The 27,387-nt window shown below is 38.3% G+C and overlaps 3 protein-coding genes and 1 long non-coding RNA gene across 4 annotated transcripts; 2 read left to right on the top strand and 2 right to left on the bottom strand.

The window, feature by feature from the left end:
* Positions 12,553–14,724, top strand: LOC109230079. The gene is made up of 4 exons (XM_019395611.1): positions 12,553–13,435; positions 13,524–13,597; positions 13,706–14,239; positions 14,386–14,724. Exons 1-4 carry the CDS (start codon positions 12,553–12,555, stop codon positions 14,722–14,724), a joined length of 1,830 nt encoding a protein of 609 aa, XP_019251156.1.
* LOC109229171 lies at positions 15,289–19,335 on the top strand. Its single transcript, XR_002068517.1, has 4 exons — positions 15,289–15,443; positions 15,710–15,899; positions 17,227–17,343; positions 19,251–19,335. It is a non-coding gene; the product is annotated as an uncharacterized LOC109229171 (long non-coding RNA).
* Positions 17,487–20,738, bottom strand: LOC109229170 (tetraketide alpha-pyrone reductase 1). The gene is made up of 5 exons (XM_019394516.1): positions 20,352–20,738; positions 19,582–19,754; positions 19,235–19,423; positions 18,423–18,778; positions 17,487–17,772 (listed from the first exon to the last, which is right to left on the bottom strand). The coding sequence occupies exons 1-5, from the start codon at positions 20,503–20,505 to the stop codon at positions 17,631–17,633; spliced, it is 1,014 nt and encodes a 337-aa protein (XP_019250061.1). The 5' UTR covers positions 20,506–20,738; the 3' UTR covers positions 17,487–17,630.
* On the bottom strand, positions 22,499–26,048 carry LOC109229169 (mitochondrial intermembrane space import and assembly protein 40 homolog). The gene is made up of 4 exons (XM_019394514.1): positions 25,865–26,048; positions 24,072–24,106; positions 23,854–23,979; positions 22,499–22,875 (listed from the first exon to the last, which is right to left on the bottom strand). The coding sequence occupies exons 1-4, from the start codon at positions 25,980–25,982 to the stop codon at positions 22,672–22,674; spliced, it is 483 nt and encodes a 160-aa protein (XP_019250059.1). The 5' UTR covers positions 25,983–26,048; the 3' UTR covers positions 22,499–22,671.

Below are 27,387 nucleotides of genomic sequence, written 5' to 3'. Positions count from 1 at the left end.
TCATGTGTTTCAGCAGGTTTTCTTGTTATCCTACTGTTGATGATACTGTTTCATGTTACTGTTTCCTCTCCATGGTTTTCAACAAATGATGTGATTATGCTTCTCCTGAGCCAAGGGTTTGTCGGAAAAACCTTTCTATCTTCACAAGTTAGGAGTAAAGCTGCATACACACTACCCTTCATAGACCTCACTAATGGGATTAAATTGGGTTTGTTGTTGTTATTTTTTCAAATGCCAGTGTTTCATCCTTATCTGGTTGTTGTGCACATTATACTTGCAACTATTTCTAAGCATTGTGGTCATGTGAGAGTTTAGCTGTATTTTCTTGAGCAGTCATAAACTTTAGGAACTGGTGACTGGTTCATGATCAATCTTTTTTCAGTTGTATAAATCTAGACTTATTGATGATTTTTGCTTTTGGATTCTTTTGAAGGGCAACTAAACGAGGGTGTGTGGCATTTTATATGTAGATTGCGTGCGTCTCTCCTTGAGAGCTATAGGCTACGAGTTCAAGTCGTGGAAATAGTAACTAATACTTGCATTAGGGCCGGTTGTTTACATTACACCCTTTAGAATAAGGCCCTTCTGGAACCCTGCGTGAATTCATGATGTTTTGTACACCGGATTGCCCCTTTTTATTACATGTGTGCTATGTTTAATACCTTTATAATTTCTAAGCAACACCAGTACACGTATTGTTCTCTTTCATTATTTGTGTGCCAAGCTTCATGTTACTACCTGCTGCATGTAGATGATATATAAATAATAAAATATGGCTCTAAAGTGACCTCAATGATTGATTTTAATGATGTTATTACTTATAAGAAAAGAAAAAGTCTATGGATTCTTTTTGTTTTCTTAAAAAATATTTTTTAATATCCATTCAAGAGGTTTTTGTGTTTTAAGCGTTGGTGTCGTTATAATTTGTTAAATTCTCATGATTAATGAAATTTTCTTCTGCAATATATCTGAGTTACAATGTACAGTGCTATTTAACTACTTTATGCAGTGACTAACTAACTAGAGCCAATTCATATATAGTTGTACAATTATCAGACTAATGGACTAACTACAATTATAATGACCTAACTATGGTTAAGTTAAGAACACATGTGAACTAAGTAATTGCTTGTGTGGATATCTCCTTTACACCTGTTACGACCCGGATTTCCCACCCTCGGGAGTCGTGATGGCCCCTACTAGTGAAAGCTAGGCAAGCCAACCAATTGAATTATTTACCTTTTTCTCATTTTTAATCCTCTAACAGTTATGAATCAACATTATATAATCAACGGAAGAATAAATTATAACCATTAAAATATTACCAATACAATTCCTTAAACATAGACTACCCAGAATTGGTGTCACAATTTCACAGACTGTCTAAGAATATTACAAATAAGGGTCCGAAAGATAAATACAACGCTGTCTCTGAAATACATAAAAGAAACAGAATGAAGGGATAGAAGGAGACGCCAAGGCATGCAGACGCCTGCAGGACTACCTCGGGAATGGACTGAAGGCAGCGACCCAAAGCTAAGGTCCGTATGCTCCAGTATCGGGATCTGCACAAAAGAGTGCAGAGTGTAGTATCAGCACAACCGACCCCATGTGCTGGTAAGTGCCTAGCCTAACCTCAGCGAAGTAGTGACGAGGCTAGGACCAGACTACCAAATAAACCTGTGCAGTTAAATCATATACCGCAGACAATAAAGGCAAACTTTACAATTAAAGATAGGAAGGGGAAATCATGTTGCGGGGAACAACAAGAATCAAAAGAAAACCAACGGTTAAATGTAGAGAAACCATAACTCAGTTATCATTAAAAATCAGGAAATCAAAGACAAGTGCACTGCATCACCCTTCGCGCTTTAACACTCTCTCACAAGTAACATGCACGGCATCACCCTTCGTGCTTTAACACTCTCTCACAAATATCGTGCACGGCATCACCCTTCGTGCTTTACACTCTTCCTCACCCAAGCAACAATTACAAGCAATTTGGGCAAGGGAATCAATGACATCACAATAAAATCAAGTAACAACAGGGTTTTCTATCGGTATTTGNAATAAACGTAAAGAACACCATAACTCAATTATCAGCAAGAATTAGAAAAATCAAGGACAAGTGCACGATATCACCCTTCGTGCTTTTACTCTCGTCCTCACCATAAGAATCAATATAATCGACACGGCATCACCCATCGTGCTTTTACCTCACATAATCATGGCACGGAATGATCTTTCGTGCATTATCACTCATATAAAGGCACGGAAAGGTACATCGTGCGGTACGACATCACCCTTCGTGCATTAACACTCTCTCACAAATATCATGCACGGCATCACCCTTCGTGCTTTAACATTCTCTCACCAATACAATGCACGGCATCACCCTTCGTGCTTTAACACTCTTCCTCACCCAAACAACAATCACAAACAATAAGGGCAAGAAAATAAATAAAATTCCGGCAAGGGAACAATAGTACAACAATTATATCCCAGCAAGGGAAAAATATCAAAAGCAATAACATCCCGGCAAGGGAGAAAACCTTTAAAAGCAACAACATCCCGGCAAGGGAGATAACATTAAAAGCAATAACATCCCGGCAAGGGAGACAATATCATAATTCTCTTCTCTTTTTCACAATTACTTCACAACTCAATTCACAACTTGAGCCAATGCTCTATAATGTTCAATTGCCAATAATACTTTCACAAATCATTTTACAACTTGAACCAACGCTTTTCAATGTTCAATTACCAATATTACTTCCACAAATCATTTTACAACTTGAGCCAACGCTCTTCAATGTTCAATTACCAATATTACTTCCACAAATCATTTTACAACTTGAGCCAATGCTCTTCAATCAATATTACTTCAACAAGCCTCGTTCAACAATGGAAATCATCACATAAGGCATGAATAATACAAAAGGGAGTCACATTAATCATAGTATAAAACTCACGGGCATGCTTGACATCAACGTATAGATATTCGTTATCATGCCTATACGTCGTGCTCAACAACTAAGACATAGCAAGTAAGACACGACTCCTAATCCCTCAAGCTAAGGTTAGACCAAACACTTACCTCGATGCCACGAACACAATTCAAGCCTCAATTACCGCTTTACCTCTTGATTCCACCATCAATTTGTTTGTATCTAGCCACAAGTTACTTAACTATATCAATAAATGCTAAATGAATCAATTCTAATGCATGAAAATAGGTTTTCTAAAGTTTTTCCCAAAAAGTCAAAAATCGACCCCAGGCCCACATGGTCAAAACCCGAGGTTCTAACCAAAACCCGTTTACCCATTCACCCACGAACTGAAATATATAATTTGTTTTGAAATCGGACCTCAAATCGAGGTCCAAATCCCCAAAATTTGAAAAACCTAAGTTCTACCCAAAACACCCAATTTCCCCCATGAAAACCTTTACTTTTGAGTTGAAATCATGAGAAAAGATGTTAAAGATTGATAAAAACGAGTTAGAAATGACTTACAATCGATTTGGAAGAGTACTTGTCTTTGAAAAATCGCCCAAAGGTGTTTAGGTTTTGAAAGGGTTTGAAAAATAAAAGATTTTCGGCTAAGTCATGATTTACACAGGCGCAGATATCGTAATTGTGAAGCCTGGTTCGCAAATGCGAACTTGCAATTGCGGCCAAAGCTTCGCAATTGCAAAGGATGGCCTATGTCTGCTTTCTTCGCAAATGCGAACAATGTTCGCAATTGCGGTGCCTGTCAAGGTCGCATTTGCGACATAAGCTTCGCAAATGCGAAGGTTCCCTATCCAGCCAGTCCTCGCAAATGCGATGGGTTTTTCACAAATGCAGGCTCGCAAGCCTGCAGGTCTACAATATACCAGCAGTTTTCCTAAGTCAAATTTCACTGTGGCCTATCCAAAACTCACCCGAGCCCTAGGGGCTCCAAGCCAAACATGCACACAAGTCCAAAAATATCATACGGACTTGCTCGTGCGATCAAATCATCAAAATAACATCAATAACTATGAATTTAGCATCAAAATCAAAGAAAAATCTCATGAACTCTTAGTGCAAATTTTAACAACCGAAGGTTCGATTCACGTCATTTCAAGTCCGTTTCTTACCAAATTTTACAGGCTCAACTTAAATCACATATAAGACTTATACCGGGCTCCAGAACCAAAATATGGGCCCGATACCATCAAATTCAATTACATTCAAATTTCCAAAAATTCTAAGAATTTCAGTTAAACAATTTTCTTCAAAAATTTATTTCTCGGGCTTGGGACCTCGGAATTCGATTCCGGGCATACGTCCAAGTCCCATATTTTCCTACGGACCCTCCGGGACCGTCAAATCACAGGTCCGGGTTCGTTTACCCAAAATATTGACCGAAGTCAACCTAAATTCATTTAAAAGCAAAATTTATTATTTTTTACAGATTTTCACATAATGGCTTTCCGGATACACGTCCGGACTACGCACGCAAATCGAGGTAAGACAAAAAGGAGGTTTTAAGGCCTCAGATCACATAATTTATTTCTAAAACAAGTGATGACCTTTTGGGTCATCACATTCTCCACCTCTAAAACAACCGTTCGTCCTCAAACGGACATAAGAAGGAAGTACGTGAGTCGGAGAAAAGATGGGTATATCGGCTCCGCATATCGGACTCCCAGGTCGGTGCCTCAGTAGGCTGACCTCTCCACTGAACACGAACAGAATGGAAACTCTTCGATCTCAACTTACGAACCTGCCGGTCTAGAATAGCTACCGGCTCCTCATCATAGGACAAGTCCTTTTCCAACTAGACAGTGCTGAAGTCTAACACGTGGGATGGATCGCCGTGATACTTCCGAAGCATGGACACGTGAAACATTGGATGCACGGCTGATAAACTCGGTGGCAATGCAAGTCTGTAAGCCACCTCCCCCGCTCGATCAAGAATCTCAAACGGGCCAATGAACCTAGGGCTAAGCTTGCCCCTCTTACCAAATCTCATCACGCCCTTCATAGGCGACACCCGAAGCAACACCCGCTCGTCGACCATGAATGCCACATCACGAACCTTACGGTCGGCATAACTCTTTTACCTGGACTGAGCTGTACAAAGCCTATCCTGAGTGATCCTGACCTTGTCCAAGGCATACTGTACTAGATCCGTACCCAACAACCGAGCCTCTCCCGGCTCAAACCACCCAACCGGCAACCGACATCGCCTACCATATAAAGCCTTATAAGGGGCCATCTGAATGCTCGACTGGTAACTGTTATTGTAGGCAAACTCCGCTAAAGGCAAAAACTGATCCCACGAGCCTCCAAAGTCAATAACATAAGCTCGGAGCATATCCTCCAAAATCTGAATAGTACGCTCGGACTGCCCGTCCGTCTGAGGATGAAATGTTGTGCTCAACTTAGCCCGTGTGTCCAACTCACACCGAACTGTTCTCCAGAAATGTGAGGTAAACTGTGTACCTCGATCAGAAATGATAGGCACGGGCACACCATGAGGACGAACAATCTCCCGGATATAGATCTTAGCTAACCTCTTAGAAGAATAGGAGACTGCCACAGGAATGAAATGCGCTGACTTGGTCAGCCTATCAACAATAACCCATACCGCGTCGAACTTCCTCTGAGTCCGTGGGCGTCCAACAATAAAGTCCGTAGTGATACACTCCCACTTCCACTCAGGAAGCTCAATCCTCTGAAACAAACCACCAGGTCTCTGATGCTCGTACTTTACCTGCTGACATTTCAAACACCTAGCCACATACGCAATAATATCCTTCTTCATCCTCCTCCACCAATAATGATGCTGCAAATCCTGATACATCTTAGCGGCGCCCGGATGAATATAGTACCGGGAACTATGGGCCTCCTCTAGAATTAACTCTCGAAGTCCATCCACATTAGGCACATAAATACGACCCTACATCCTCAAAACTCCATCATCTCCAACTGTAACCTGCTTGGCACCTCCCTGCCGCACCGTGTCCTTTAGGACACACAAATGGGGATCATCATACTGCAGATCTCGAATGCGCTCCAATAATGAAGAACGAGCGACTGTGCAAGCTAACACACGGCTGGGCTCAGAGACATCCAACCTCACGAACTGATTGGCCAAAGCTTGAACATCCAAAGCAAACGGTCTCTCACTAACTGGAATATACGCAAGACTGCCAATACTGGATGACTTCCTACTCAAAGCATCGGCCACCACATTGGCCTTTCCCGAATGATATAAGATGGTGACATCATAGTCTTTCAGTAGCTCCAACCACCTTCTCTGCCTCAAGTTTAGCTCTTTCTGCTTGAACAAGTATTGCAAACTCTTGTGATCCGTGAACACATCACATGACACGCCATATACATAGTGCTTCCAACTCTTCAGCGCGTGAACAATGGGTGCTAACTCCAAATTATGGACTGGATAGTTCTTCTCATGAATCTTCAACTGACGTGAAGCATAAGCAATGACCTTGCCATCCTGCATCAACACCGCACCAAGTCTAATACGAGATGCGTCACAATAAAGTGTATATGGCCTTGAACCTGTGGGCAAAACCAACACTGGCACCGTAGTCAAAGCTGTCTTGAGCTTCTGAAAGCTCGCCTCACACTCGTCCGACCATCTGAATTGGGCACCCTTCTGAGTCAACCTAGTCACCGGGGCTGCAATAGACGAAAACCCCTCCACAAACGACAGTAATAGCCCACCAAACCCAAGAAACTCCGGACCTCTGTAGCTGATGTGGGTTGGGGCCAGTTCTTGACTGCCTCTATCTTCTTCGGATCCACCTGAATACCCTCTTCTGAAACAATGTGACCCAGGAAGCAACTGAACTCAACCAGAACTCACACTTTGAAAACTTAGCATACAACTGATTGTCTTTCAAAGTCTGAAGAACCACTCTCAAATGCTGCTCATGCTCCTCCTGGCTGCGTGAATAAATCAAAATATCATCAATGAAGACGATCACGAAGGAATCCAAATAAGGCCCGAACACTCGGTTCATCAAATCCATGAAAGCCGCTAGGGTATTTGTCAATCTGAATGACATCACCAAGAACTCATAATGCCCGTACCGAGTGCGAAAAGCTATCTTAGGGACATTGGATGGCCTAATCCTCAACTGATGGTAGCCAGATCTCTAGTCGATCTTAGAAATCACTTGGACACCCTGAAGCTGGTCAAGCAAATCATCAATCCGCGGCAATGGGTACTTATTCTTGATTGTGACCTTGTTCAATTGCTGGTAATCTATACACATCCTCATCGATCCGTCCTTCTTCTTAACAAACAACACCGGTGCACCCCAAGGCAAGACACTAGGCCTAATAAAGCCCTTATCAAGCAAGTCTTGCAACTGCTCCTTCAATTCTTTCAACTCAGGCGGGTCCATACGATACGTCGGAATAGAATTGGACTGAGTGCCCGGAGCCAAATCAATGCAAAAGTCAATATCCTTGTCGGGTGGCATACCCGGCAGGTCTGGAGGGAAAACCTTAGGAAACTCATGAACAACAAGCATAGAATCCATAGAAGGAACCTCAGCACTAGAATCATGAACATATGCCAAATAGGCCAAACACCCCTTCTCGACCATACGCCGAGCCTTCATATATGAGATAACACGACGGGTAGAATGACCAGGAGTCCCTCTCCACTCTAAACGAGGCAACCCTGGCAAGGCTAAGGTCACAGTCTTGGCATGACAATCCAAGATAGCGTGGTAAGGTGATAACTAGTCCATCCCCAATATGACATCAAAATCAACCATATCCGAAAGTAACAAATCTACTCGAGTCTCAAGACCCCCAATCACAACTATACAGGAACGATGGACACGATCTACCATAATAGAATTACCCACCGGTGTAGACACATATACAGGAGCACTCAAAGAATCACTAGGCATGGCCAGATACGATGCAAAATAAGATGACACATAGGAGTATATAGATCCAGGATCAAATAGAACTGAAGCATCTCTACTACAAACCAGAATAGTACCTGTGATAACTGCATCGGAAGCCTCAGCCTCAGGCCTGGCTGGAAGAGCATAACATCGGGGCTGGGCCCCACCACTCTGAACTACATCTCTGGGATAGCCTGCTGCTGGCTGGCCTCTACCTTTAGCGGCCTGACCTCCACCTCTAATACCTCTACCTCCACCTCTAGCGGCCTGACCTCCACATCTAATACCTCTACCTCCACCTCTAGCTGGCTGAGCGGGTTGACGAGTCCCCAATGAACCTCCTCTCTCTCTCTCTCTCTCAGAGGGAAGTATAAGAAGAGCATGACAGGCCAAATCAATAAACCTGGTCTCGTACTGAGTAATAGTCATGGAACCCTTCTAGAGATGCTCAAACTGCCTCCGGTAGTTTTCCCTCTGAATGATAGGAAGAAACTTCTCCAGGAATAGCTGAGAAAACTGATCCCAAGTCAAAGCTGGTGACCCAGCTGGTCTGGACAAACAATAATCTCCCCACCGAGTCTTGGCGTATCCACACAAACGAAAAGCAGCAAAGTCGACTCCATTGGTCTCCACTGTCCCCATGTTCCGAAGAACCTCATGACAGCTGTCCAAATAATCCTGGGGATCCTCAGAAAATGTACCACCAAAAGTAGTAGTGAAGAGCTTGGTGAAACCTATCCAACCTCCACAAAGCCTCCGAAGACGTAGCTGATCTAACACCGGTCTGTGGCTGAAGAAGTGGTACGTGACCTCGCCATTCGCGAAGGAACAAGAGTGCAAGTTCAACTAGTATTGAGAATTCAAGCCGCACGACAGGAAAGAATGGATGTGAAGTTTTTCCTAACTCTATAGCCTCTGGGGATAAATACAGACGTCTCCGTACCGATCCCTCATACTCTACTAAGCTTGTCCGTGAATTGTGAGACCCAAGTAACCTAGAGCTCTGATACCAACTTGTCACGACCCGTATTTCCCACACTCGGGAGTCGTGATGGCGCCTACTAGTGAAAGCTAGGCAAGTCAATCAATTGAATTATTTACCTTTTTCTCATTTTTAATCCTCTAACAGTCATGGATCAACATTATATAATCAATGGAATTAAATAAGCGGAAGAACAAATTATAACCATTAAAATATTACCAATACAATTCCTTAAACATAGACTACCCAGAATTGGTGTCACAATTTCACAGACTGTCTAAGAATACTACAAATAAGGGTCCGAAAGATAAATACAACGCTCTCTCTGATGTACATAAAAGAAACAGAATGAAGGGATAGAAGGAGACGCCAAGGCATGCGGACGCCTGCAGGATTACCTCGGGTCTCCGAATGGACTGAAGGCAGCGACCCAAAGCTAAGGTCTGTATGCTCCAGTACCGGGATCTGCACAAAAGAGATCAGAGTGTAGTATCAGCACAACCGACCCCATGCGTTGGTAAGTGCCTAGCCTAACCTCGGCAAAGTAGTGACGAGGCTAGGACTAGACTACCAAATAAACATGTGCAGTTAAATCATATACCGCAGAAAATAAAGGCAAAGTTTATAATTAAAAATAGGAATGGGAAATCATGCTGCGAGGAACAACAAGTATCAAAAGAAAACCAATAGTTAAATGTAGAGAAACCATAACTCAGTTATCATTAAAAATCAGGAAATCAAAGACAAGTACACGGCATCACACTTCGTGCTTTAACACTCTCTCACAAGTAACATACACGGCATCACCTTTCGTACTTTAACACTCTCTCAAAAATATCGTGCACGGCATCACCCTTCGTGCTTTACACTCTTCCTCACCCAAGCAACAATCACAAGCAATTTGGGCAAGGGAATCAATGACATCACAATAAAATCAAGTAACAACAGAAAATCAGGGAATAAACGTAAAGAACACCATAACTCAATTATCAACAAGATTGGGAAAATCAAGGACAAGTGAACGGCATCACCCTTAGAGCTTTTACTCTCGTCCTCACCATAAGAATCAATATAATCGGCACGACATCACCCTTCGTGCTTTTACCTCACATAATCATGGCACATAATGATCCTTCGTGCATTATCACTCATATAAAGGCACAGAATGGTACATCGTACGGCACAGCATCACCCTTCGTGCATTAACACTCTCTCAAAAATATCATGCACGACATCACCCTTCGTGCTTTAACACTCTCTCACCAATACAATGCACGACATCACCCTTCATGCTTTAACACTCTTCCTTACCCAAACAACAATCACAAACAATAAGGGCAAGGAAATAAATAAAATCCCGGCAAGGGAACAATAGTACAATAATTATATCCCGGCAAGGGAAAAAATATCAAAAGCAACAACATCCCGGCAAGGGAGAAAACCTTTAAAAGCAATAATATCCTGGCAAGGAAGATAACATTAAAAGCAATAACATCCTGGCAAGGGAGACAATATCATAATCCTCTTCTCTTTTTCACAATTACTTCACAACTCAATTCATAACTTGAGCCAATGCTCTATAATGTTCAATTGCCAATAATACTTCCACAAATCATTTTACAACTTGAACCAACGCTCTTCAATCTTCAATTACCAATATTACTTCCACAAATCATTTTACAACTTGAGCCAACGCTCTTCAATGTTCAATTACCAATATTACTTCCACAAATCATTTTACAACTTGAGCCAACGCTCTTCAATGTTCAATCACCAATATTACTTCCACAAATCATTTTACAACTTGAGCCAACGCTCTTCAATGTTCAATCAACAATTTTACTTCCACAAGCCTCATTCAACAATGGAAATCATCACATAAGGCATGAATAATACAAAACGGAGTCACATTAATCATAGTATAAAACTCACGGGCATGCTTGATACCAACGTATAGATACTCATCACTATGCCTATACGTCGTACTCAACAATTAACACATAGCAAGTAAGACACGACTCTTAATCCCTCAAGCTAAGGTTAGACCAAACACTTACCTCGATGCCACGAACACAATTCAAGCCTCTATTACCGCTTTACCTCGTGATTCCACAACCAATTCATTTGTATCTAGCCACAAGTTACTTAAATATATCAATAAATGCTAAATGAATCAATTCTAATGCATGAAAATAGGTTTTCTAAAGTTTTTCCCAAAAAGTCAAAAATCGACCCCGGGCCCACATGGTCAAAACCCGAAGTTCGAACCAAAACCCGTTTACCCATTCACCCACGAACTGATATATATAATTTGTTTTGAAATCGGACCTCAAATCAAGGTCCAAATCCCCAAAATTTGAAAAACCTAAGTTCTACCCAAAACACCCTATTTCTCCCATGAAAACCTTTGATTTTGAGTTGAAATCATGAGAAAAGATGTTAAATATTAATAAAAACGAGTTAGAAATGACTTACAATCGATTTGGAAGAGTACTTGTCTTTCAAAAATCGCCCAAAAGTGTTTAGGTTTTGAAAGGGTTTGAAAAATGAAAGGTTTTCGGCTAAGTCATGATTTATACAGGCGCAGATATCGCAATTGTGAAGCCTGGTTCGCAAATGCGAACTCGCAATTGCGGTCAAAGCTTTGCAATTGCGAATGATGGCCTATGTCTTCTTTCTTCGCAAATGCAAACAATGTTCGCAATTTTGGTGCCTGTCAAGGTCGCATTTGCGACGTAAGCTTCTACATTGTGAAGTCACAAGCAGGATAGGAGGCATTAATTGCTTTCTTACTATTGTATATGGCTTCAATATTGTAGAACACAGAAGATCATTATGGGAGCATCTGAAAGAAGTGGTTGTGGGCATTAACAAACCATGGCTTGTTGCTGGGGATTTCAATGCAGTACTGTATCAAGATGATAGACGATTTGGCAATCCAATCACTTATAAGGAAATCAAAGATTACTTTGAGTGCATGCATGAACTTTTACTAACAGAAGCTCAGTGGAGTGGAGACTACTATACATGGTCCAATAAACATTTGAATACAGATAGAATAAATAGCAGATTGGATAGGGCTTTTGGAAACCATGAATGGATGATGACTTGGGGACATGTGGTAATGCAATATGATGATCCTTTCATTTCCGACCATGCACCTATGTTACTAACAATGGTGTCTGCAAACTATAACATAAAAGTTTCTTTCAAGTTTTTCAATATATGGGCTGAGCATAAAGACTTCATGAAGATTGTAGAAGAAATATGGCAGAAAACATCATCCACAAGCAATATGGAAAACATATGGATGAAGTTGAAAAACCTTAGACCAGTCTTGAGGAAATTGAATAATGAAGAGTTTAAGTTCATCAAGCAGAGAATAGAGAAGGCAAGACAGGATCTAAAGAGCACTCAGGAACAAATTCAGTTGAGGAATAACACAGACCTACTTGCAGAAGAAAGAAAACTGATACAAGAGCTGGAGAAATGGTCATTGGTGGAAGAAAGTGCCTTACAGCAGAAAGCTAAAGCTAGTTGGATCAAATTTGGAGACTCAAACAACAAGTATTTCTCAGCATTGATTAAAGAGAGGACTCAAAGGAAGTAGATTGCAATACTTACATCTCTTACTAATAGAAAACTTATGGATCCAGAGGAGATCAGAGAAGAGATAATTAAGTTCTACAAAAGCTTGATGGGATCTGCAGCTCATATCTTGCCAGCAGTTAACAAGCAAACTATGAGAAAAGGTCCAGTCATTACTCAGCAACAAAGGATTAGGTTATGTGCAGAAGTAACAAAAAAGGAGATCTATGATGGACTATATTCAATAGGGAATGATAAGTCTCCTGGAGTCGATGGATACAATGCTTATTTCTTCAAAAAAGTATGGCCTCTTGTGAAGGCAGAAGTTGTTGATTTTGTTAAGGATTTCTTCAAAACTGGGAGACTTTATAGGGCAATTAGTTGTACTCCTATCATACTAGTTCCAAAAACTGCCAAGCCAAACACTGTGAATGAGTATAGCCCTATTGCATGCTGTACCGTGTTATACAAAATAATTGCCAAAATACTTGCCTCCAGATTGCAAGAAGTGGTTGCAGACATCATATGTGAATCCCAGGCTGGATTTATTCCAGGGAGGAAAATAGCTAACAACATCTTTCTTTCCCATGAGCTAGTAAAAGATTATACAAGGAAGAATATATCACCTAGGTGCATGATAAAAATTGATTTACAAAAAGCATATGATTATGTTGAATGGCCTTTTGTGAGACAGATGCTAAATGAGCTTGGTTTCCCTGACCAGTTTGTGTTTTGGATAATGGAGTGTGTTCAAACTGTAAACTATACTGTGGTGATCAATGGTGAACAAAGCAAGCCCTTCAATGCAGCTAGAGGACTTAGACAAGGAGATCCAATATCTCCTTTTCTATTTGCAATAGCTATGAAGTATCTAAGTAGACTGCTTAATGAATTGAAAGAGGACAAGATGTATCAATTCCATCCAAAATGTGCAAAACTAGGTATTACACACCTAAGTTTTGCAGATGATTTACTGTTGTTTGCCAAAGGAAACCTATCTTCTATTACTGCCCTCTATAAATGTTTCAGGGTTTTCTCTGAAACTTCAGGATTGCAAGCTAATCTTGGGAAGAGCTGTATATTTTGGAGGAGTTAAGAAGGAAGTGCAGGATAGTATACTGAAGCATTTGGGGTTTGTACATGGGAACCTACCTTTTAAATACTTGGGAGTGCCTTTATCTACAAAGAAGATTTCTCTATTGCAATGACAGCCTCTAATAGAGAAGATTACAGCCAGAATCACTTCATGGACAACAAAGAAACAATCCTATGCAGGGAGAACTCAATTAGCTAAATCAGTTCTGTTTGGTATGCAAGCATATCGCGCTCAACTGTTCCCTATTCCTTCGAAGGTATTGAAGACTATAGATGCTTATTATAGAAGTTATGTATGGTCAGGTAGTAATACAATTACTAAGAAAGCTCCAGTAGCTTGGGATAGAGTATGTATGCCTAAATCTATGGGAGGAATAGGCATCATCAACATAAAGTTATGGAACCAAGCTTCTCAAATCAAGACATGCTGGGATGTAGTTCATAAACAAGACAAGATGTGGATTAGATGGATTCATGCTTATTATATCAAAGGAAAGCCACTGATGGAAACAATAAGTCCAGCACAAGCAAGTTGGATTACTAGGAAGATATTGGAATCAAAGAACAAGCTGCATTTGGTACCTGGAAACAGGACCACAAGAAGCTTGACAAACACTATCTATTATAAGCTGCTTCCTGAAATGAGGCCAGTAATTTGGAAGAGTCTTATGTTCAAAAATGATGCTAGACCCAAAGCAAGTTTTATAATGTGGTTACATTTACAGGGAAGATTGGCAACAACAGATAGACTAATGAGATGTGTATGACAGTGGACACCACTTGCTCATTATGTCAGGCAGAACTGGAAACAAGAGAACATTTGTTTGTTGAATGTGACTTTGCTAAAGCTATATGGAGGAGACTGCAGAAATGGTTAAAATGGAAGCAAACAACAGAAGAATGGAACCAACATATTGACTGGGCTATCAAAAGTGCTAAAGGGAAATCACAGCAAGCTCAAATTTTCAAACTGGTGTATGCAAAATGTATATATGCTATATGGATGGAAAGGAACCATAGAGTGTTTGAAAAGAAGTCTAGAAGTTGGGAAATAATTGTATGGGAAATTGTCTATATTTGTTATGTTAGAGCATGTCCTAGAGTAAAAGAGTTTCTACAGAGATTTATGTTTTAGGTGTTTAGGTTTTTTTGTTTCAGTTGTGAAATTCTTGTATATAGAAGTACTGAGGAAAGATAGATAGAGTTGAGATAGATAATTGTGTTGATTAGCTATGATTTTGTAAAGTTATCAAAGGTGATTAATACAAAAAGGTTAGTTACCAAAAAAAAAAAAGTCAACGATTTAAGAAAATTTGAGAATTTACAAGGTTAGTTACACACAATTACATAAAGTTCTCTTAGGCGAGCCCAGGACGCTGGGCGTTGGGCGTGTCCGAGGCGTATGCCCCGACAGCCGAAACGTAAGTCTCACGGAACTAAGCCCCACACATAAGCCCAGGGGCGTTTTACGAGTGCTCCGCCCCAAGGCGAGCCCCGGGCGAGTCCCAATTCTGCCTTTTAAAACAGAGATTATAATATAGATTAAAAGAGAAAAAAGTATCATAATATTAAAAAGAAATAAACATAGATAGATTGATAAATCGAAATAGGTATTTAAAATGTTCAATTGAGGGATAAAGGGCGGAGATAAATTAAGAGGGAAAAGTTATATATCTGGTTTTACAACCGGAGCTAAACGCGCTAGTTGCGAGATATATCCATAATTACGACGTATGTACGGCGCTTTTGTCAACTGCGATATACGAGACTCCTATGATAGCGACGCCCTCTCAGTTCAAAATCCCACTTCACTCTCCACTCTACGACCTTCTCAAATTGAAGAATTTGGCAAAGGTCAGCTCTTTCTAAAAGAAAAAATTAAAATGGGGTTGCCTAAAACTTTAGAAATATTCATTCTTTTTTTCACTTTTCCCCTAAATGGGTTATCCAAGTTTTCATTTTTTTTTCCCGAATGGCTTTTTTGCTCACAAATTTTCTTTCTTTCTTCCCTTTACCCCAACTTTCTGTAAAATTTTCATTTTTTTAAAGTTTCTCAAATGGGGTTATCTAATTTTTTTTTTTTTTTTTTTTTTTTTTTTTAAATCTTGGTGATCAAGCAGCAGTTTTATTTCGACCTTTAGTGAAACTCTCAGTGTTTGCTCCCTAATGTGGAATCTCTCTTGAGGAATGAGAAGTCAGTTGCTGATCGCGTGGCGTCCCATCGAAATGCCTTCAAAATTTGCGCTCTCTTCCTTAATTCATATTTTGCTCATTCAGGAGTATAGTTCTAGTTCTAACAACAATGCCAAAGTATGTTCCTCTTTCTATCCGTGTAAATTACTCCCTCGGTCCCAATTCATGTCATGTTGTTTGAATGAGCGCAAAGTTTAACAAAGAAAATAAACTTTTGAAACTCGTGGTCTAAAACAAGCCATAGGCATTTGTGCGACTATAAATAATCTCATTAACTGTAAAATGAAAAGTTTAAAGTTAAAATGTTTCTAAATTTAGAAATTTGTTATTTATTTTGGGACAGACTAAGTGCCCGTTTGGATTAACTGATTGTAATTAGCTGATAAGTTTGAAGTGCCGAAAAACATTTTTAACTGCTGAAACTGATTTGATATATAAGCATTTACGTGTTTGGATAGACGTGCTGAAATTGATAATAATCAGTTATGTGTTTGGTAGAAATGTGCTGATAAGCTATTATTTTGTTAAAATGACTAAAATACTCTTACAAACTTTACAAAAGATTATAAATTAAAAAGTTTCTTTGTAAAGGAAAGGATGAACAACTAATATGGAATGAAGAGAAAGTTAGGAAATTTATTTTGGGAAAAATATTTTGTGAATTAAAAAATATTACTCCCTCCGTTCCAATTTATGTGAACATGTTTGGCTGGGCACGGAGTTTAAGAAAAAGATGAAGACTTTTGGAATTTGTGGTCCTAAACAAGTCAAAAAGGGGTCCAGAGTATTGGTGTGGTTATAAAAGCTTCTCATTAAGGGTAGAATTGTATTTTTAAGCTAAATTGTTTCCAAATTTAGAAAGGGGTCGTTCTTTTATGGAACGGACCAAAAAGGAAATAGGTTCACATAAACTGGAACTGAGTGAGTATTAAGGATAAACTAGTAAAAGCGTTAGTCAAATTAGAAGTGCTTGTAAGCTGAAACCAACTTATGACTTATGACTAATTTTAGGTTATAAGCACTTGACTTATAAGCACTTTGGATGTTTACCAAACGCATAGATAAGTCAAAATGTGCTTATAAGCCAGTTTGACCAGCTTATAAGCTTAGCCAAACACCCTCTAAAAAAGAAAGTGCGCCACATAAAATGAGATGTTGGGAGTATTTTTTGATCGTGTTTGTATATCATCTGCATTTTCACCGACACTTAGGATCTGTTAACTGTTTTTGGTAAATGAGTCTGTATGTAGTGTGTCTCTTTCTAAAAAATGCTAATCCTTTAATACTTGTGATTTCAGGGACTTCTCAAGATGATATTGGAAATTTTTGAGTTTTTTGATTTAGTGAAATTTTGTTTTTACTTCTTTCTTAAGCTGTTTTGAACCACTTTCTTCCGATTGTATGTATGTAACAATGTGATAATGAGTATTGTTGGTTAGTTTAGGTGGAATTGGAAGGTACAAAGGGCACTGAATTTGACTGCTAATTCATTGGATATCAACCTCTGGTTGCTTTTTGGATCACCAGATCCAGATGAAAATTACCTGTCTTTTATTATTAGGTAAGTCCCTCTTTTCTCTATTTTTGTTTCCTTTGTGCTGATAATCTACTATTGTGGTTTGCTAGAAATGCTGTATCAATGTTTGAAAATGCTACGGATTCACACACAAACGATGCCTTGAATCACATAATCGGGGCATGTGCTACCATGTAACAGCAAGTTTCCATTTACTAATACATAGATGAGGTAACCATTGGTATAAATAACTAAGGGTCAACACATAAGTAGAAAAACAAAACATCCAAAGGGTCATACAGTAGAGAGCTTTTATGCAGAAATGCTGTCTCTTAGATGGAAGAAATAAGGCCTTTGTCTTTGAAGAATGCAATACAATCATCAAACATCTCTTCAATGGACTTGAACTTCATTCCTAAGTTCTCCAGCTTCAAGGTGTTGAATTCGTAGTGAGGTCGATCAAGTTCCTTAAACCTGAAATAGCAGTTAATTTGAATCTCCATCAAAATAGTACTCCTACTATTTTTTTTTTTTTTTAAATTTTAAATAAGGTACTCCTATGACCTTTCTTTCTATTAGGAGTATCTGTTTTATGTAGAAATAATGGATGTGGTATGTAGAACTATAGATCTTTCTAGGAAAGAGGCGAATCCATGATTTAAATAGGCATATGCACATCTTCATATACTGACATTCATGCATATCATGCATATTTTACTCTTTTCACATTTTTTGTATAAATATATGTAGTGGCATGTAAGCTGGAAGCGTTATCAACTTATTATCTTAACTCTTCTTGTATGTGAGTTAATGTTTCTTGCTAATATTTGCTACTGTGTATGTGTAGTTTTTGTTTATATTGTTGCTATTTAATAGGGAGACGGGGGAAGGAATAAGGAGAAAGGAGATACTGAGAATTGAACTCACTTATCTAGTACTACTAAGTTATGTTGCTTGGATCCTTTAAAAATGTCGTTAGATGTGTGTCAAATCCTCCAAAAATCACTCATTTTTGGGAGATCCGAGCAACATAGCTACTAAGTTATAAGCCTTTGTGTATATATAAGTGCACATACATCCACTACTTATATAATCGATTTGCCTCTTCTTGAGATTATACTAACCTTTTGGGAATAGGCAAAGACGGGTAGCGCTCCGATAGAATTGAGACAAGTTGATTGTTGTCAAGAACCTTTGAGCTGCAAAGGTACCTCCCATGAGCATCTGGATGCTCATAGACAAGTATATGGGAGATAGCAACATCATCTATGTGAACATACCCCATTCTTCCATGCCAGTCAAACTTATCTGTTTTTCCTTTAAGCAAACCAAGGACATCATCTGCTGTTGAACATAACTCGGGAGGCAAACTTGGCCCAATGATGAAAGAGGGGAGTAGTGTCACAAGATGAATGCTGTTTTGTTCACAGAATTCCCAAGCAGCCTTCTCAGCTAGTGTCTTTGATAGCACATACCAAATCTTGCATCCACAGAGAAATGATGAAATTATTATATGTATACTCACCATCTGAATTTATATGATACATCTTCTTGTTTTTTTTTTTTAAACTTTGGGTCGTGTCAAAATGTTTGACTTCTAAAACTTTCACAACTTTCAAGAAATCAAATTCAAGTTAGTGTTGGTGGACAGAGTCTGTGTTGGTGAGAGGTAGTCTGTACTTCGTGGAATTAGTTGATGTCTGCGTAAGCTGGTTCGGACACCACGGTTTTGATTTTTTATTTTTTTTTTTAAATTTGAATGTTTAATGTGATATTTTCTCTATCAAACTATCTTTTCAACAAGTACTTTAATATTTTCCTTTATATTGAAGTCAAATTAATATTTTACTTCGTGCTTAGGTATATCATCGTATAAAATGGAACGGACACAAGTACAGTAAAAAGGAAATATTAACCACAGAATAGATGTATTTACCTCAAATTTTTTGCAGAGTTCGACAGAGCTCCAAGATGATTCATCCAAGGGTATGTTAGGGTCAATGTCATCTCTTACCCTTGCTGTTGAAGAAGATGAGGTCAAAACCACACGTTTCAGACTTGGATTTTTCTTACAGGATCTTAGCACATTTAAGGTACCATCTATTGCAGGTTTCAGGATTTCAGCCTGCAGCATGCACATTTAGTCACTTAAGGTGATTTCCCTTCTCCGATTTATATGGTACTCTTTTTCATTTTGTGAAGTTTTGAAATGTTTAGACTTACAAAAGTGCGTTCAATCAAATATTGTCATATAAAATGAAACGAACAGAATATTTTGGATACCGTAAGATCATAAGTAGGCTTTCCCAAGACAGGTGAGGCAGTATGAAAAACACCTTCACAGCCCATAATAGCATCATCAAAGCTGCCTTCATCAGTAAGGTTAGCTTTCACCAGACGAAGTCTCTCTTTCGCTCCTTGCAGCTTCCACAGATGACCTACTTTCTTCTGGTTCCCTGATTTTGGCATAAAAACTTCAATGCCTTCTAACAGATTTGAGTGGATAAATCTCCGTTACTAGTAGCTATTGTTACATAGATTCCTTTACGGGTACATATATATCCGGTATGGAGAGATCTTGCCTTTTCTAATATTTAGTGTATTTTGAAGAATTTGGAAGAAGTACTTGCACCTTTATCTTTCAGAAACGGATCCAAGATTTAAGCCTGATGAGTCCAACATTAATGTTCTTAGCACTGAACTCATTGCACTTTTAAAATTATTCGTTCAGAATTTAATATTTGTTGAAATTTTAATGTTCTTTATATATAATGTTTGTGTCTACAACTTAAAGTTTAGTTGAATCCATAGAAAATACACTCTATTTGCATATGTTTATCGCCGTGTGACTTATAGGTCACGGATTCGAGCCGTGGAAGCAGACATTAATGTTTGCATCAGGGTAGATTGTCTACATTATACCCTTAGGGGTATGGCCCTTCCCTGAACCTCGCGTGAATGCGGGGTCCTTTGTGCACCGAGCTACCCTTTTGCGTATGTTTATCGTTCGCGTAACATAGTCTAGTAGTAAGGGTAGGAGTGGTTCCATGTACCTGGATCTCTAACTGTGCCAATGACATGATAACCAGACAAGAGAAGGCGTTTGATCAGCCATGAAGCTAGAAAACCAGATGCACCTGTCACACATACTTTTCCCTTGTACTTACTGCTGTTTTCTTCTACATTTTTATTTTCCAATATTTCCATGTTTTACAACTTCTTGGCTGCAACATGTTCATATATTGATGTATATATAGGGGAAATTGTAGGCATTGAGGAAGGTATAAAGAAGGTGAATCATTTCATTTATGTGGCTCTTACATAGTATACTCATAAGCTGCATGAATTATTTTTTTTCAACTAATAAGCAAATTATCTTTGCGTGATTCTACACGTTACGCAGAGGAGAGTATGAAGAACAAGTCAATAGAGTCAGATTTAGGGCGGGTTTTGTTGGTTCAATATGTATATATACAATTGTTTAAAAAAAATCTTTTTACTTATTCTAAACTCATTGACTCTATATCCTGAATTTGTCTAGGCAATGGTACATAACACCAATTGGGAAGTTTCTTTCATTTGGAGGCCCTTGAACAAGAAAGAATTTCTAGCATTGTTGTTGAAAAACGAGAAGATGGAACAAATTTGTTAATCTTGACAGAATCATGGGCGAATCCAGCATATTAGTTATGACATAACTTTTATGCTAGACCTGGATTTTCAGTATAAAATTCATTAAAATTGCTGAAAAAATTGAGCTATGAACTCATAAATCAAACAAGGTGATGGGTTCAGTGGTTGAAATCTAAATCTTGAACCCATAGAATTAAAATCTTGGATCTACCTCTAGACATAATAATTTCATTCTTTATTTATTGTGGTCTTCTCCAATATTAATATTTGACAAGTTAATAATTTCTAAAGATTACTAAAAAATATGTTGATAAAGGACAAAATCCAGAGATCTGTCAAAGTAGGAGTATTGACAGAATATTTTCTTATGGGGCTTGTGAATTCAAGCATCTGTCAAAAGACTAATATTTTACATGTTTTTCTTTTGCACAATTATTTGTCACTCCAAGGGAAAAAGAATAGATTTCCCAGGGTTGACCACAAAATACCGTAAAAATAGCACGGTCTAGCCAATTTTCGGACTGGTCATTCAAAAATAGCCAGCGTTTACCAAGTCAATAAAAATAGCTACTATTTTGCTGCAACAGAGACCGGTCCAACATAATATACTGGAGTTCGGTGCACTTCTGTATGAACTTCCAGCATATTATGCTGGAACTCCAACACACGGAAAGTTCCAGCATAATATACTGGAGCTTCGAACACTTGTGTATGAACTTCCAGCATATTATACTGGACCGGTATACTTTGCTGGAACTCCAGTATATTATGCTGGAGTTCTAGTGTACTTATGCTGGAACTCCAGTATAATATGCTGGAGTTCAAGTATAGTTATGCTGGAACTCCAGCATAATATACTTGCGTATTTTCCGGTGTTTGAACAGTGTTTTCACTCAGATTTATCTTTATATGAAAAGTGGCTAAATTTTGATTACTTTTGAAACTGAACTATTTTTGAACGACCACTTGTAAATCTGACTATTTTTGAATTTCTCCTTAAAATACCCGAAAAATGTTATCTCAAATCCGGTGTACCAAACCAATAAATACATGACATGAATCTTATACATAAAATTTATCGGTTAACCACGGTTAGCATCAAATATTAGACAGCTAACAAAAGAATAATATATAGGACATTCCCCTTTATCATCCAAACTATTTGTACATCCTTCGTGAAATTTAAGGACCTTTCGCATACCTCACCAACAATAACAACAACAATAGACCCAATATAGTCCCACAAGTATATAGTCCTACAAGTGGGTCCGGGGAAGGTGGATTGTATGCAGACCTTACCCCTACCTTTAAGAAGGCAGATAGGCTGTCTCCAGTAGACCCTCGCCAACCTCTTAAGTATCAAATGTGAAGCTAAAGCATTTGCTAATACATCGCGTGCATGTAAATAGAGACACATTGAATGAAACGTTCCATGAAATATCAATTGATAACGTTAAAGTTGGTATCACATGAGAGAACTGAAACCATCCAAACTTTTGCTTGCCAAATAAGCTATGGCCTAGTAGTTTCCACAATTCCAGCTTAATAAACTTCAAAAGTCTGATCATGAGCAAATGATGAATCTTATTATATCGTAATTAAATTAAAAATAGAAGTCTGATCATGAATCTCAAAGGGAAAAGTTATTCAATACACTGATACTTAGTGCAGTAGTATTATACTACTCCAGCTTCCTAGAATGAAAGGACCAAAAAAGAACAAAGAAAAAGGTGAGACTTTCTACGCCTTACGCTTAGAGCCCTTCGATTCTACAGACCAAATGGGAGGGATGATTCTATATTCTTGTTTCGGTGTTTCCTCTTTCTTGACTTCATCTTGCTTCCTGGTATTATCATCGTCCTCCAGAATGTCCTTAGAAAATGCATTAGGATTCGCCTTGATACAGCTCTGAAGAGCGACGAAGGGACTAATGCAGTCAGAGCCCTACAGTCGGAAGTGAAGGTTTTTCACATGTTAGAAGAATGGAGAAGGGAAAAAGAACAAAACGAGTAAGTAAAGAACTGAATGCAAACTCATCTTCATTTCCATTTTCTGCTCAAAAGACAAATTTTGAGCATTTTTTTTCCAGTGTTGTGTATAAATGACTGGAAGATGACAAAGCTTTCTGATCGTAATCCTCAAGTAACATCAAAGTCAATTTACCACAGGCAAGCAAGCAAATTTTGGGACATCAACTTTGGAGGCCAATTTTTAAGGTCAACAATGATCTATAATGCCTGGTCTTGTCTTCTGTCGTTCATAGTAGCAAGTGGCGAAGCTAGGAATTTCCCAAAGGGTGTTCAAATTTGAAAGAAGTGAAAAAAATTCCCGACAAAGGGTTTTCAATATGTGTTATATACCTCTAAAAAGTAATATTTTACCTATATATACAGTGTAATTTTTCGACAAATGGTGATCAATAAAGAAGTGAAAAAAATTCCCAAAAAAAGGGTGTTCAATATGTGTTATATAACTCTAAAACGTAATATTTTACCTATATACATAGTGTAATTTTTCGACGAAGGGTGGTTGATTGACCACCCTTATGACCATGTGCCTTTGCCCCTGGTAACTTGTTCCAGACTATGGAGAAAGGAGACATTAAGTCTCCCAAGCAGAAAAGAAAAACCACACATAATCTTAATTTTTCCCTTTTCAAAATTAGAAAAAGTAAGAACGCACACAAAATTTTAATCTTTCATAATATAGACACAGAAATAGGTATAACTACAGCTTAATAAGCTGATCTATGTTTACCATGTTACAACTTATGTGGCACTTAACAACCTTGGTTCATAGAGGAATATCAGCTCCTTGAAATTAAATTGAATTAAAAAGATGTGACGAATATCTTCACGAGAGATGAGCTAGATGCACCGATTATATCTCTACAAACAGCAAGGAGCAGACAAATTCAGTTACCTTTTCTTCAGCTGTGCTCTTGAGAAAACAGAGGAAAGCGTCTGAGAACTGGTTGCCACAGGGGCCACTCCGTAAATGAGCAATGCAAGGGCATTCTAAGGCTTTCCGAGCTTTCTCGTCAATGGACTAAAAATAGAGTTTCAGTTTCTTGAGCATAGATAAGTAACAAATTTCAACTTTTATTGAGCAAGATTGTGATCCGAAAAGCCTGAACCAACCTCATTCTCACCATCTTCACCATATGCTGCAGCTTCTATAAGGCGAAAGGAAGAAAATTTATGATAAGTTCTTAGTTTGGGATAACGACAAACACTTATGGAGACATAGAGCAAGTACAGAGGAAGTTGCAAAATCAGACTGCAGTGAGAAAACAATACATGAAAAAAACAATGATAGCTAAACATATGGGAAGTGAAATCAAAGCTTTATCAATTTTCCAATCAACAAATAGTCAATCAATTCTGCCTCAACCCCAAACTAGTTGAACTTGGCCATAATGTTACGTATCAGTACACAGAAATCATACATTAGATAGCCAAAAATGAAAGTCAATTCCTTAATGGACAACAGGAAAACTGCATTTTACAAGATTATCTTCCCCTTAAATAGCACTCGCATCATTTCACACAAACAAAATATTGAAACCGCATTACACATATAACTTTCATCTTGTCGTATCGACACATACGAAACCACATATGCAACAAACCAGCCCCTTTACTCCCTTTCCCCGACCACCATAGATGAATCTACATGTTATGTCAGTAGGTGCAGAGTACTACTCTAAACTTTGTCATGATGACCACAAAAAAAAGGGCAGCCCGATACACTAAGCTCCCGTTATGCGTGGGTCTGGGGAAGGGTCGGACCACTATGGGTCTAATGCACTCAACCTTACCTTGCATTTCTACAAAAGGCTATTTCCACAGCTTGAACCCGTGAAGGTCAAATGGCCGTAACTTTTATTGTTGCGCCAAGGCTCCCCTTGCGGTCAAGTCTTTGCAAATTTAAACTATACATATACAGTTCAAAGAATAGATATGGAAACAGAGCTTTTCCTTTTCTCTCTGTTTCTTTTTAATTTTTTATTGGTCAATGGATACAAAGTATCAATACCAACTAGATGGCATTAGGGTTAGTCTTTATTATCACCCTCACAAAAGGGCAATTTGATTAGAGATATAGCGTAGTGAAAGGTCAGATATATAAAGAATCTCTAATTTTAGATCCCTAATTACAAATTATTGAGTTGTGGAGAAGTGAACCCAATAGAACTTAATGGATGTAGAGGATTCATATAGTCGACCTCAACTAGTTTGTTAGTGAGGTGAAGTTATTGCGGTTATTAATAACATACACATATAAAGGTTGAGCCACAAGCAACAGGTGCAATCTCTTGATTATTTGGTTACTACTAGTGGTGGCAAAATGGATAAAAGAAAACAGTTACCCATCCATATTATCCACTAAAAATGGGTTGGATAATGAACTTCTTAAAAACGGGTCAAAAATGGATAAGAACTGTGTTATCTACTTAAAAAATGGATAACCAATGGATAAATAATGAGTTTAACTTTTACATTTGTAAAGAGTCAAATTGGGGGTTCCTCAAGTTTGGGAGACTAGGAATTCCCCCAAAGTGATCATATTCAAGAAGCCATGGATAATATGGATATCCATATTATCCGCCAGTTAAACCATTTTCTATTCGTATTAAATATAGTCGGGTCGGATAATTTATCCATTTTTGCATTACCCGTTTATCGACCCGTCCATATTCCACCCTACCCGCGAGTTTGCCACCCCTAGTTACTACCTTCACTACACATCTCAGCTCTTCTCGAACCCCATTAGAAGAAAAAAAGTTAATAACTTGAAAACCCCTTGTAGTGCAGCTACTAATAAAGACTAAACTTGGATTTTGGATTCTTGAAAAAAGGAATAAATTTTTTATCAAAAAGCAAAAAACAGAAGAAATAAACAGGTTTAAAGCAGAAAATAGAGATGTTACCAGCAATCAAAGAATCAAGAGATTGCGGCGGAGATTCATCAGCAGAGGTGGCTTTCGATGCCTTTGATAAATCACTTAGAGATCGGTTGTCAATGGCTTCGCTCTGCACTTGTCCCATGTTTTCCTTAACAATTGAAATAAATTGCTAATAGCAGTAGAGATTTAATTAATCTTTTTCCAGTGGACTTATTTAGAAAGGAAAAAGAAAAGTCTTGCTATGTTGCAACAGTGAAATTGACACATTAGTCCCTATATTTTTTTTCTCGTCAAAGCTGGTTTAGTCAAAGTTTTAGATGTTTTAATCCTCCTTGATTTATATAATATTTATTTCCAATAAATGTGAAGGAAAATGTTTTATTAATGTTTGTCACAAGGGCTAACCTTATCTTCGCCCATACTTCCTTGATTGTCTCGGAGTAGATCTCTACAATACTTTATTTATTCTTCACATGTCTCCGTTATTCTCACACACTTAAAATAAGCTAGCAATATTCCTAGTTATAATAGCACGAAATTTATTTTTAGTAGAAACAATATAACATATTCCTATATTAACTTGACTATAAATCTTCGTTCAACATGAATTATATAAACTTACAAATACCACTAAATAATTTTGGTACAACTTTGAATTAGTCTTCTATCCGTAATTCAAAGTTGTATACGCAATTTTTGTTGTTGTTGTTGTCGTTGTTGTTGTTGTCGTTGTTGTTGTTGTTGTTGTTGTTGTAATTGTGTTGGAGGACATCTCCCAACTTCTACTTTTATTGAAGCACTTGTCTCAAACCCTCGCTGAGGCACTTTGTCACCAATACCTAATATTGTTGAAGCATCGGTGTTCAACTCCCGTTGATGCACTTTGTTACCAACATCCAATTTTGTTGAAGCACCTATCTTCAACTCGTGTTGATACACTTTGTCACCAATATTTAATTTTGTTGAAGCATTTGTCTTCAATTTCTATTGATACACTTTGACCAACACCCAAATTTGTTGATTTGTTGAAGCACCTGTCTCCAACTCCTATTGATGCAATTTGTCACCAACACTTAATTTTGTTGAAGCAAATGTCTTCAACTCCTGTTGATGCACTTTTACACCGACACCTATTCTTTTTTGTTTTTTTTCTTGACCGCTTCTCTAATTTTTAGAAAAGAATCTCTTCTATTGTGCCATATTTGCTTGTATCCCTTTAAGTTTGCAAAATCTTTTTATTCAATCCTTCTCAGCATGATTGTTTTTCATGCATATATCATTGGCCCGATATTTGCCAACATACTCAATGGCCAGAAATGTGGCACACTTTGGCTAGCGCCGCCGGCCGGCAACAGAAGTTACTTGATTCTCTCCCAAGATAGCAGAAGCTCTGATACCAACTTGAAGGAAAATATTTTATTATAAATCACTAAAATATCTCTATAGTACTTTATTTATCCACCACATGTCTCCACTATTCTTCACGCAATTAAAATAAACTAGCAATACCCCTATTTATAATAATATGAAACTTATTAATACTAGAA

Source organism: Nicotiana attenuata, chromosome 7 (genome assembly GCF_001879085.1).
Source record: "Nicotiana attenuata strain UT chromosome 7, NIATTr2, whole genome shotgun sequence".
Taxonomy (NCBI): domain Eukaryota; kingdom Viridiplantae; phylum Streptophyta; class Magnoliopsida; order Solanales; family Solanaceae; genus Nicotiana; species Nicotiana attenuata.
The sequence above is the reverse complement of the archived record's forward strand: the minus strand, read 5'-3'. Positions and strand labels throughout refer to the sequence as shown.

What these genes read in the sequence shown, in the direction of transcription:
- LOC109230079 (XM_019395611.1), top strand. Translation starts at nt 12,553, where the DNA reads ATGGATCCAGAGGAGATCAGAGAAGAGATAATTAAGTTCTACAAAAGC. An exon ending in TCCAAAATGTGCAAAACTAG is followed by an intron (nt 13,436 to 13,523) that starts GTATTACACACC and finishes TAAATGTTTCAG; the next exon opens with GGTTTTCTCTGAAACTTCAG. An exon ending in TGCTTCCTGAAATGAGGCCA is followed by an intron (nt 14,240 to 14,385) that starts GTAATTTGGAAG and finishes TCATTATGTCAG; the next exon opens with GCAGAACTGGAAACAAGAGA.
- LOC109229170 (XM_019394516.1), bottom strand. Translation starts at nt 20,505, where the DNA reads ATGGAAATATTGGAAAATAAAAATGTAGAAGAAAACAGCAGTAAGTAC. An exon ending in TGGCACAGTTAGAGATCCAG is followed by an intron (nt 19,755 to 20,351) that starts GTACATGGAACC and finishes TGCCAAAATCAG; the next exon opens with GGAACCAGAAGAAAGTAGGT. An exon ending in TCTTTGCCTATTCCCAAAAG is followed by an intron (nt 17,773 to 18,422) that starts GTTAGTATAATC and finishes CTGCTATTTCAG; the next exon opens with GTTTAAGGAACTTGATCGAC.
- LOC109229169 (XM_019394514.1), bottom strand. Translation starts at nt 25,982, where the DNA reads ATGGGACAAGTGCAGAGCGAAGCCATTGACAACCGATCTCTAAGTGAT. An exon ending in TCTTGATTCTTTGATTGCTG is followed by an intron (nt 24,107 to 25,864) that starts GTAACATCTCTA and finishes TTCGCCTTATAG; the next exon opens with AAGCTGCAGCATATGGTGAA. An exon ending in AGAGCACAGCTGAAGAAAAG is followed by an intron (nt 22,876 to 23,853) that starts GTAACTGAATTT and finishes TTCCGACTGTAG; the next exon opens with GGCTCTGACTGCATTAGTCC.